This window comes from Numenius arquata, chromosome 1, assembly GCF_964106895.1.
Source record: "Numenius arquata chromosome 1, bNumArq3.hap1.1, whole genome shotgun sequence".
Classification (NCBI taxonomy): Eukaryota; Metazoa; Chordata; class Aves; order Charadriiformes; family Scolopacidae; genus Numenius; species Numenius arquata.
The window spans coordinates 68,596,025-68,608,543 of record NC_133576.1 but is presented as its reverse complement, the minus strand read 5'-3'; the positions used below and the strand labels follow the sequence as shown (position 1 = coordinate 68,608,543).

Genomic DNA, 12,519 nt, shown 5'->3' with positions numbered 1-12,519 from the left:
CCATAACCTCAGAACGAATGTGCACATGTGTGTGTGCATACATATACTTTTGCTTTGCAGTGTGTGCTTTTATATACACACAGTTCTTTGCTATATGTATTCACACATACATGAGTATGGTCTACATAGTAAAAGTTCATATATATATATATTTTATGTATAAATATATATATAAACTCTGCAGGCAAGTAGTACTTCACTTGTTATAATTGAAGTCCTTTAAAAAAGTTCAGTCACTCAGTTAACATAGTATAGCCAGTAAATTAAGTTGAAAAGAGAAAATGTGAACGGAAACACCATTCTTGACCATCTGTCAATGGCATTCACATCTGTTAGATCAGGGATTTTTATTTTCAATTGCGAAGACCTTCTTCGTAAATGGCCTCTCTTGCTGTGGGAGCCTGTTCTTTCTGACGAACGCCTTCCAAGGCTTTCGCGATGTGAGCTTTGTTTTCTGTACTGGATTCCTGAGTTGTCAAAGGATATCGTTGAATTTCTGGCATCCGTAACACTGGTGGTGACCTCGTTGCTTGCCACTTCATTGTGAATTTCAAGCGATGTTAGGAGAATATTTCCATGGGTGTCCACCTAGGGGGCAAAAAATAGAAATAGAAATTCTTTCAAAAGACTTGACATCTATCAGCAGAATGTGGGTGTATTTAAATCTCCAAACCCACTCATATTTTAAGAAAGCATGTATTCATTTTAAGCATGTGATAATCTTAGAAAAAAATGGCAATACTCAGCTGCTTAAAATTAGTCAAGTACTTAAATACTTTTACAAACAGGGCTATCGTCATACTACCAACATCCAGTACAACCCGTATTTGGCAAAACCAGTAATCTTCCTCTCCCTCTAAACCAGCCATGTTCTAAAGGACGGTGCAGTTCAGTGAAATCTCGTATGCTGCTGGCAGTGGGGGGAGAGGGTAAGGGATAGATTCTCTCTCTACTACCTACATGTGAAGTTTTCTAAAATCACAAGACTAGCTCTGACCTGCTGAACTCTTGCATTTTGGAATCACAGACCTTATTTACAACTTCTCTCTTAAGCTTTCCGTTCCAAAGTCATTTGCACAGTTTTGTAATCATGGCAATGTTTAACTGCGGTGCTTTTCCACTTGAATAGGTGATCTTAAAAAGCGGTGAACTTGACATGGAAGAAAGCTGCTGAACTGAGGAAAGAGGCGACACTCTTCCCTTCCACCTCCATATCCAAGAGGCACAGGTGAGCACAGTGCTGAGCACAGGTGAGCAATGCAATGCCATTTTCAGTAAATAAGAGGAAGGTTATGCACATTTAGAGTCCTTAAACTCTAGTCCAGACTCTCTAGTTCCCCTGACTACCAATAGCAGCACACACTTGGGTACAGCTCCTTCAATCCAGAAAAACTTCCAGTTCCCATGAGTGACACTAAGGGGCAGTCCTGAACAACACTGTATTAGTCTGTATTTGGCAGCTTCAGTGGTGGGGGACCACATTCCCTTATGCCCCATGTCCTGCATGCTGGAGGACAGGCAGAGAAGACAGCTGATGCAGGTATCAGCTCCAACTTTCCTGCCTGCTTTTGGGAAAGGAAAATAATGTCCGAATATAAAATATCTGCATTATCTGCAATATCTGAAAATAAATTATCTGCATTGGGTATTTTCAAGCAGTTAACACGTGTAACTGTTCAAGTGAACTCAGTTCCCCATGTCAGAAATAGACAGTGAATCTTGGTATACAGGATAATTCCCAGTTTTACGTATACAATTTATTCATCCATAATTCATCCTGCAATTAATACTTTTTTTCTAACCTGCCGCATGATCTAGCTGTATTAACTGTGCATCAGTTGAACATCTCATCCTAGAAGCATCTGTTTAAAAGTGGTTGAGAAACACACTATTGTCATGGCCTTCTGAAGTTTGTACAGTCATCTGACACTACGTCCTTTGCAAGCTTTGCATCATGCGTTAAAAGTATGCGTAGCTATGTGTCTGTCCATATGCATTTAGGTTTTTCCAACCTGTTAAAATTCTGTAAAATGTATATTTCTTTCATCACTTATTGATGCTACAGCTTATCTTTTCTCAGTGAAAACAGTTATGATAGCATATCAGTAATGCTTTGCCAAGCTTCTTGCAAATGGAAAAAGAATATAAAATGACATATAGGTAAGTAGAAAAAACAATCCTAAAGTATGCAACAAATTCTGCTGTTGTAGGCAACAGTACATTATGCTGATGAGTGGCTATAAATAAAAATAAACAACATGAACCAAAATAATGTGGTGGAGAAGCCTCAGTGGTGATTAAGAAGAATTTATTTTCCCCATGGCAGAAACCCATTGGGTACAAAAGTACAAGCTTGAGGTTTGCAGAAATGAGTTCATGCTGTTGAGCAGTATCTGTAACCAGGGAATACACATAGCCATAAAATACAACCATGGATACCATCACTACTTCTGGTGGTCTCTGAAAATAACTGATTCCATTTTCTCTGGTTTTATTCCACAAAGAGTACAAATTATGATCCAGATTTGTAACAGCACTGTGTAAAATATCTCCACAATCTGCATTTTCCTTATGAAGTTTTAAATCTCTCATCCAGGCCCTCACAGCATCATGTCATCTCCTTTCCCATCTCCTCCTGAGATTTGAGAAATGGCCTTCAGCTTACTAAAGATGCCACAGCAAAGACCATTTTGCTGGGTTCCACCCTGACAGCACTGCCTTCCCCTTGAAGGTCTTTACTCCCTTTCCTTCCACCACCACAGATGGCAGCTGATCTTTCCCTCAGGTCTTCCTGATGTCTCCAGATTCTGTCTTCCACCTACACATATACAGGCATTAGCTCATCCATGGGCACTTTGTCCTTCTACACCAAGCCTGGATTTTTGTAAGTGATGTGTCAACTGAAAGCTTGTATTCTGGAGGGTACATCTATGTGTTCAGGCTTCTCCTGCCCAAGGAAAGTATTAATTTGATTCCACTTATTTTACCCCTTGGCCTGCTTCACCTTAACTGCCAACCTTAAGTGCCACCCTAACGTAGCTTCTGCCCCTGATCTGCCAATGATGCCCCCACTTTTCACTATTTGTCACTGCATCTACAAATTGAAGCAGAAAGGTGGTCAGAAAGTTGCAACATTTGTGTAAATGCTTTGTCTAAACATACCGTTATCTCCTATGAGGTTGTATGACAGCATTTATTTTCTCAAAATGTCAAATGAAACATATTTGGAAACATACTTTTGTAATGCATCTCTCTGTTAATAGGGCTACAGACTTGCATGCCAAAGAGAAGGAAGGAGCAGGTGGAGACAAGAAGGGGTCTGCAGAAACTGAATTCAGGCTTCTAGTCGACAGATATTCTTGAGATCTACTGCTGTAAATTATATTGATTCCTTCAGAGGTTTTGGATAAACCACCTAAGCTCTCAACAAAGTTAGACCAATATCTGCTAATGCTTTCTGACAATCTTAAGGTGATTTTGTGAAGTATGAATACTTAATGCATGCAACATGTTAAAAGGTATTTGCACATAAGCATGACTTCTGAATGATTTAAGCAATGCTTTAAATGACTTTGAAAAATGTACGCAAGCTCTCTCAATGAATAAAGAAGCAAACCAATAATGGCAGGGTATCATGTGCAAGTTTACTCATGTTTGCCTGAATATACAGGTAAGGCAAAATCCTCTGTGGGTGAACATGAGTGCAGAATGGTGGCTCCAGGGAAACTGTTACTCCAGGTACAGATACAGATTAAGAAATTTAGATTCACATCATGGCTACACATGATGAATAAACCCAATGTCTTTGATAAAACTTTAGTTTTACTTGTTATAATATGATTTTATCACTTGGCTCAGAAGTGTCACTCTCTGTGCACTGGAAATTCTCCCCAAAATGTAAACACTGGGTTTTGGTCTTACCTTATTATAAATTAGAGAGATGACATTGTGTATTCGGCCAAGTTCCCCTCACTCCTTACTATCATGCTTTATCCTAAAAATTTCCTTTTTCTCCCTGTACCTCTATGCCTCTTGTAATCCCCTTCCTGCCTGATCGTGGCTCCACCTGAAGCCATTCATTCCCATTTCCCTGCTGTGGTGTCCACTGCTGGTGCTCCCATCTCCTCCCTGACACAAGCCAGGGCTGGTTGTTTCCATGAAGTGTTTCCCAGTGAGCTCATCAAAGCAGATGAAAACAGCTGAGTACCAAATCATTAATTAATTCCCTGCTGAATCAGCATGGATCCAAATATGCAAAACTGGTGTTCATATTTCAGAATCAGTTTTAATCAAACCCCACCTGTCCCACCTCTGAAAAACTACAGCTCATGCAACAGGGCGAAGTGACTGAATCTCACATAACTCCTCTTGGAGGCTGAGAAGCATGAAATGCTGTGAGACCTTTCATACATGGAAAAACAGATTCACTTTTAAAGGCTAACCAATTCTGAATGATACATATTACAGTACAAAGAAAAAATCCAAATATGCTAGCAGTCTAACATCATCACACAAAAATCACCATAACTTACCTAACTGAAGCCAGAAAGAGGAGACTTAAGATAAGGCTCACGAAGAACCTCTGGTCCTTACTCCTGAAGGAACACCACATCTCTAATAGGCTTAACTTGAATTGTACATTGTAGATATGAAACTTCAACAACCTTTTACACCTGAAAGTCCTGAATCTACTTCTTAATTCTAGACCAGATACTACCTCATTTAGATGTTAAGTATTATATTTTTAAAGAAATGCAAGTGAAGGGCTGCTACTGAATACCTTTCTCTAATCAAGACTCTTGGAAAATTTCAGCTTTAATGCCAGTTTGGAAACACTATACTAGGGTTGGGAAACTACCATAAAGCTTGATTTACTATTAGGTAGTGTCTGAATTATTTCAGGTTCATTTAGTTCTCTGTTAAATATTCCATAAATTTTAAGGAGTACTTTACAATGAAATCTCTTTTTCCTCATAAGTCTTTCACTCTACTACACAAAAAGAAAGAAAGTAAGCATTTTGCTCAAACCCCTTAGGCATGTTTGGGAGTTCATCAATCCCAAATTTTTAAATACCATGTAAACACTTTCCATCATATGAAGCAATATAAATGCAAATAACGGGTTTAAATAACAGCATGAAAAGCTGTCTCTGTAGTTAGTCTTGTACTATTTTACATCAAAATTACTATTCAAGTACATTAACCCACAAAATAGATCTCCCCTTAAAATTATAATAAAATGGAAATTATTTTTGGTGGAAATTGTAATCTAGACTCCAGATACCTGATTCTCTCCTGATATGCCCTGGTGCAAGCATCTATGGTTATGCAAGGGGCAAACTATCTGGCAGCAGTTTTCATCTTCTCTACTTATGTATAAATGGATTTCCAACACGTAGAACAGTAAAAGATCAGGCTCGAAGTGTTTCTTGTGCTTAAAGCAAAATTCATTGACCACATCATGCCTTGGATATTTTAAAAATAAAAAAAACTACAATCACAATGAAAATGATAGTGTTGAGTGTTCTCCTTGAGTTGAAAAGTTGAAACTTCTCTCACTACTATTGTAATATGTTTATATTAATTAATAAGCATAAAAAAATGAACGAGATAATTATGTCATATCAGTCTAGTAGGTGAACCCAAGGTAGCCAGCAGAACTGGGAAGATGGAAAGGTCTTGGGAAAAAAAAAAGGAAAGCATGAAGAATAAAAAAAGAAAATAGGAAACTGTAGCTTAGTATTACTGTCCACCAAGTACGAAGGAAGTTTGACAATTAACCTTGGTATATTTGAACAGACAAAGAAAAGGAAATGGGTGTTATGGTCCTCCCTTTCCCTGTATTTTACACTGTCTGTGAATTCTTACACTCTCTGGGCTGTACTAAGGATTACATGTACAAACCTTATTACTATCTCTGGATTTACACCATTTATACTTGTTTGTGCAAGGTGGTTGTCAAACAAAATTAATACACGCATAAGTCTCCCAGTGCAACACTGAACGTCTCCATCATAAGCACTACAGGACCAGAGTTCTTCCCACAAGAACTGTGCTTATCACCCTTGACAGATATTTTTCAAAACTTGGCACCTACTCATCACACTCCTGTTTCAGAAATATCCCACTGTTCAAAACAGCACTGAAAAAAGTATCCAGGAAAGATGAAGATGCACAAGAGAATACTGGCAGCTTTGCTATTCTCATATTTCCCAATTTAAACTGAGTGATAATTCTGCCACAGCAGCCAAGATACTCATTCTCAGAATAAAATCCCACTTGTGAGAAGGGTTGCTACAATTAACAATTCTTTAAAAGCGCTAAATAGATGTAAGTGGCCTCTATTCTCAGCAATGTCTGGTGGGAAGCTGCCGCCTTGGCCAACAGTGAGGATTTGAGCCAGGAATCTCCAGAGCTAAAAAAACATGCAGGAACTGTCTCATGAGAAGGGCCTTTTTATAAAGGGTTATGCATTATTTGTGTTCAAAGGAAGCTCTTCCCACATGTCTGACAGCCACAGGGGGTTGAAGCTTGAATAAGCTTGTGTGATAGTTACCCTCCTGATTGATACCCTGAGGCTGAACTTTTGGTCCCACCAAACACAAAATGTAAATTGCCACAGCTTGAACTAAGAAGCAATATTTTTAGCAGGGGACTGTAACAAATCATAACCTCTGTGGGTTGGCCCAGAAGGAGCAATGTCCAAAACACATGCCCACCAGCTGATTATGCCAGTGGCCCCTACCACAAGAGTGAACAACAAGTGAGAACAGAATTGCCTTAGAGCTCTCTCATGCTGATTTAGTTGTAAATCAGGCTGTATCTGAGCCTTATTTAAAAGAAACAATTTCTATAGCAAAACTGAAAGTGCACGGAGAGCTACAAATGAAGCCTGAATCTGCCAATGCTAACAGGAGAAACAGAATTGATCTGTAAGAATGGTGATCAATTTTCAAAGGAAAATATTTTTGCAGGCTACCTATTCTTTTCCGACAGTTTTTCCACAAACAGAGAACTTTGATTTAGGCACCAATACCATAGGCAGAAGAAATATTCTATGAAAAATCAAGATTTACTTCTTCCCTTATCCTAGAGCTTGTCCTTATATATGAACCAGTATATCAAGGTATTAAAGAGAGAGTTTTCCATCCGAAACTGGTCAGTGTATGAATATTGGTTTACACAAAAAAGGAGCATCCTATGTTCATCTCCAGTAGCTACAGTTTACTGGTAAAGGCTGGAAAAGTTCGGCGAGAAATACTATTTACAGTGCATTATGTGAAATAAAATATGATGCAAAAGCAGTCAAAAGTAGAGATGGCTAAGTGTGAAATTTTCTTTGTAGTCAGCTGCTGATCCACAGATGAGTCATTCGTAAAGGCTCACTCAGGTTTCATCTCATCACCAGCTCTGAATCTTCTGAAACCATTCCCAGAGATTCAGTTTAGTCAGACGTGCCTCAGTCACCGTGCCACCTTCAGCTTCAGTGCTACACGGGAGAACACAGGGCAGAGAGTTCTCCTCTCTCCACTGTTTTTCCTTGTCACCCCGCAACATGAGGACACCGGCTGTGCTGTTTCCATGCTGAGAGGGCTCTTTTTTCCCTTATACCTGGAGCTATTGGGCTCATTGGCTTTAACACACAGGCAGGATCGGACAGAAAGCCGTGACGAGAGCAGTGAAGCCAACAGGCAGCTCAGTGGCAGCAGCTGGTGGAGCCCTCCTCAACACAGCAAGCCTCAGTGGCAGTGCATCAGGAATAACTCCGAGAGAAGTGCCTAAAAGCTTGGCATCGGAGAGGCATGTCCATAGCAGCAGCAGCAACATGGAGATGGCTGAGCCAATTTTGGCTTTTCAAGCCCGTAACCTCTGACGCAGGACAACACAAATGCAAATGCATTAGGAAGCAGAGTTACTGAGCATGAACAGTGGCTGCTTTGCAAAGCAATTATCAAATAAAACACAAACATACCCACATCTGTGAATTTTGTGCCCTAGAACATTTTTTCTATTAAAACTCTCCTGCTCTACAATCAAATAAGACTAGGAATGCACAAAAAACCATTTTGTTACTCTAAGAAAGAGGGGTGTTTATAACCAAGCCTGCTAGCTTGTACTCCAGAGTTCAGTCCTCTGATGGGTGAAAAATGAACTACAACACCAGTGTCCATGCTGGTTCTACTGGTTTCCATGGGCTAAAACACTCCTGAGTGAAAAAACCCAGCATTTTCCCTCATCCTTCTGTTGTTGCCTTTGCCTGAGAGAAAGACATTTCCTCAGCAGCACTTCCAGGCTTGGGTACCATATGAGCAATGCTAAAACTCAGAGCCGGAACACCAGGCAATGTGTTGTGCTGCCTCTGCTCTGCTAGTGCTGCCTCCCAACACAAACAAGTGATTTCCACAGCGCCGCAGCCCTTCCTGACTCAGGCTGGACATGATACAGCACAGAGTTACTCTGTCACTACACCCACAAGTCACAGTATCTGATGTGGACAATTAATGGACTAACCCTTATTTATTTATTTGGTTTGGGTTTTGTGTTTTGTTTTCTTTTTCTAGTGCTCTGAGCTAGGACTCTAAACCAATGCCAGGGAGCTCATGCATATGGTTCGTATACAAGCAAATTCAATTACTAAAACAAAACAGCAGCACACATCAACCCAAAATGGTAGTCTTAGAGACAAACTAAAAATAGTCCCTTCTTCTAGTTTTATATTTGAACTCTTTTCAATCTTATTTCCAGCACAGTGTACATTTTGACAGTCATCAAATAGCGGTGATAGCTGCTAAGGGGGCTGCCTGTTTTTAGGCACTCTCCCTGTCTTCAAAAATGTTGCTCAGCCTCAATTCATGTGAGATTTGAAATATTTCCCAGGACTAGAAACCTTGCCTTTCTAAATACACTCCATAGAAGCCTCACTGAAATGACAAAACCAACACTTCTATTGAACTTGCACAAGGTAGTCTTCATCCATGGCTCTCAGCCTCCTTACAGCGCAGCATGCTCTGGAGTTTGTGAGCCTCTCCCAGGATATCCAGCCCCTAAGTCCCAGTTCTAAAGCAAGAAGCAAGCAAATGTTGAAAATCATGAGGTTTGTGCAGACCCACTTCTCAGGCTTGTCCAGGTCCCTCCGGATGGCATCCCATTCCTCAGGCTTGGTGTTGTCCAGAGACTTGCTGAGGGTGCACTCAATCCCACTGTGTAGGTCATTAATGAAGATATTGAACAGTGCTGGTCCTAGTACAGACCCCTAAGGGGCACATCTTGTCACCGACCTCCATTTCGCCATTTTGCCATTGACCACTACTCTCTGGATGTGACCACCCAAACAATTCCTCATCTACCGAACAGTCCACCCATCAAATCCTCTCTCTCCAATTTAGAGAGAAGGATGTTGGGGGAGACTGTGTCAAAGGCCTTACAGAAGTCTAGATAGATGACACCCTCTCTTGGCTTGCCCACTGATGCAGTCATTCCATCACAGAAGGCCACTAGGTTGGTCAAGCAGGACTTGCCCTTGGTGAAGCCATGCTAGCTGTCTCAAATCACCTCCCTGTCCTCCATGTGCCTTAGCACGGCTTCTAGGAGGATCTGTGCCACAGTCTTCCAAAGCACAGAGGTGAGGCTGACAGGTCAGTAGTTCCTAGGGTCCTCCTTTCTACCCTTTTTAAAAATTGGTGCAATGTTTCCGCTTTTCCAGTCACCAGGGACTTCACCTGACTGCCATAACTTTTCAAATATCATGGAGAATAGCTTGACAACTACATCAGCCAGTTCCTCAGGACTCTGGGATGCAACTCATCAGGTCTTGAAACTGCCCTGTTGAACTTTGTTCAAAGTAGGTATACTAGACGTATTTTCCTCAAGTTGCTCATCCTGAAAGCAATGGGACCTCTTACTTGCTCTGAGTAGTCCCCTCTGCTTTGCATTTGCCAGTGTTTCTCAAATCAGAAATTCAGATTTGACATTCTACATCAAACAAATCTGCATTTTCTGTCTATGCTTTGTTTCAAAGGAAGATTTCTGACCAGCTCTACCTAAATTTCCCTGTCTTTCACTGTTGTATGCTGGCACCACTTCTCCGAGTGCACTGAATCCAGTGACTGCAACAGGGCTCTGTTGACTTCACCAGTGAGGCCTGGAGACAAAATGTTTTCCACACAGAATGGAACCATGCCTCATTATTTATCCTATGTCATTTGAACAGCAAATATTCACAGTCAGTATGAGCATATGCATTTCTACAAAGCATACAGAGCTCCCTTTTACAGCTGGGACTCCAACACACACTCTTCTTTCAGCTCTGGTGTGCTGAATTTATATCCCAATTTCATTCACACATGATGTATATTAAACCAGCAGAAAAGTCAGAACGGTCCATGATATTTGCTTCAGATGGTCCATAAAGAAAAGGAAAGGTTATAAGTCAAAAGTGAGAAAAAAAGATTAATATATTGTATGATCAGATCTGAGCTATAAAAATTACACAATGAAAACTCCTCATTTTCATTAGTTAAGGTACATATGCTTCTTTTGACAATGTAGACCAATTGATGTCAAGATAGAAGAAGAGTCAGGCACAGGGTGCTATTGAGCCCATTAGCAAGACTTGTACTGAATTATGTAAATCATTTAAATGGATGAGATTCACCAGATGGTTTCCTTTGGGAGAACATCTGCCTTACCTGCTTGCAGCTAAAATCTTCTCCATTACTTTCAGTTGTGGTACTCTTTTTTTTCCCATCTGTTTTTTTTTATTATTATTATTACTATAACTACTTATTTTTCCAGGAATTCATTCTTCCTGTTAACTTAGTCCTAAGTCCTTAGTTCTACTGCCAACTGTGATGAGAATTTGGTTTCATAATGGACAAAAACGAGTTTATTGGTTCAAAAATTATTCCAAAGAATTATTATTAGAATAATAGAATTGTTTGAGTTGGATGGGACAGAATCACAGAATCACCTAGGTTGGAAGGGACCCTTTAAGATCATCTAGTCCAACCACTGAAAAAAAAAAAAAAAACAACCAAAAAAAAAAAAAAAACCCACACACACCACACCACACACAACCCACACACACACCACCACACCACCCAACACTAATCCATATCCCCGAGCACCATGTCAACTCCTCTCTTGAATACCTCCAGGGATGGTGCCTCAACCACCTCCCTGGGCAGCCCATTCCAATGCCTGATAACCCTTTCAGTAAAGAAATATTTCCTAATATCTAACCTGAACTTCCCCTGGCGTAACTTGAGGCCATTACCCCTTGTCCTATCATCTGTAACTTGGGAGAAGAGACCGACCCCCGCCTCTCTACAGCCTCCTTTCAGGTACTTGTAGAGAGCAATAAGGTCTCCCCTCAGTCTCCTCTTCCCCAGACTGAACAACCCCAGTTCCCTCAGCCTCTCTTCGTAAGACTTGTGCTCCAGACCCCTCACCAGCTTCGTTGCCCTTCTCTGGACCTGCTCCAGCACCTCAATGTCTTTCCTGTGGTAGGGGGCCCAAAACTGGACACAGTACTCAAGGTGGGGTCTCACCAGTGCCGAGTACAGGGGGACGATCACCTCTCGGGTCCTACTCACCACACTGTTCTTGATACAGGCCAGGATGCTGTTGGCCTTTTTGGCCACCTGGGCACACTGCTGGCTCATGTTCAGCTGACAGTCGACCAACACCCCCAGGTCCTTTTCTGCCAGGCAGCTCTCCAGCCACAAGCCTGTAGCGCTGCATGGGGTTGTTGTGACCCAAGTGCAGGACCCGGCACTTGGGACCTTAAAGATCATCTAGTTCCAGCCCCCTGCCATGGGCAGGGACACCTCCCACTAGAGCAGGTTGCTCAAAACCCCATCCAGCCTGGCCTTGAACACTTCCAAGGATGGGGCATCCACAACTTCTCTGGGCAACACGTTCCAGTGTCTCACCACCCTCACAGTAAAGAATTTCTTCCTAATATCTAATATAAATCTCCCCTCTTTCAGTTTAAAACCATTACCCCTTGTCCTATCGGTACACTCCCTGATAGAGTCCCTCCCCATCTTTCCTGCAGGAACTGTTTAAGTACTGGAAGACCGCTATAAGGTCTCCCCAGACCCTCCTCCTCTCCAGGCTGAACAACCCCAACTCCCTCAGTCTGTCTTCATAGGGGAGGTGCTCCAGCCCTCTGATCATTTTCATGGTCCTTCGCTAGACCCATTCCAACAGGTCCATGTCCTTCCTGTGCTGAGGACTCCAGATTTGGACACAGTACTCCAGGTGGGGTCTCACAGGAGCATAGTAGAGGGGCAGAGTCACCTCCCTTGACCTGCTGGCCATGCTTCTTTTGATGCAGCCCAGGATGTGGTTGGCTTTCTGGGCTGCCAGTGCACATCACCGGCTCACGTCGAGCTTCTCATCAACACCATTAGGTGTGCATTACATTTACTATAGCAGACAGAATCATTGCGATCAAAAAAACCAACTTGAACTTATTTTTATGATACTGGTATTTAATACACCGGTACTAGTTTC

At 41.6% G+C, this 12,519-nt stretch overlaps 1 protein-coding gene across 3 annotated transcripts in view; it reads right to left on the bottom strand.

Annotated features, from left to right (window-relative positions):
* Nucleotides 1–237: 237 nt before the first annotated feature.
* The window catches only part of GABRB3 (gamma-aminobutyric acid type A receptor subunit beta3), a 196,075-nt gene continuing 183,793 nt past the window's right edge, over nt 238–12,519 (bottom strand). For 2 of the 3 annotated variants that reach the window (XM_074147361.1, XM_074147369.1), the window contains one exon: nt 238–588. In XM_074147361.1, coding sequence (XP_074003462.1) covers nt 238–588 — 351 coding nt within the window. Of the gene's footprint in view, nt 589–7,611; nt 7,618–12,519 lie in introns of all 3 variants that reach the window. The other variant, XM_074147379.1, reaches the window with a different exon arrangement.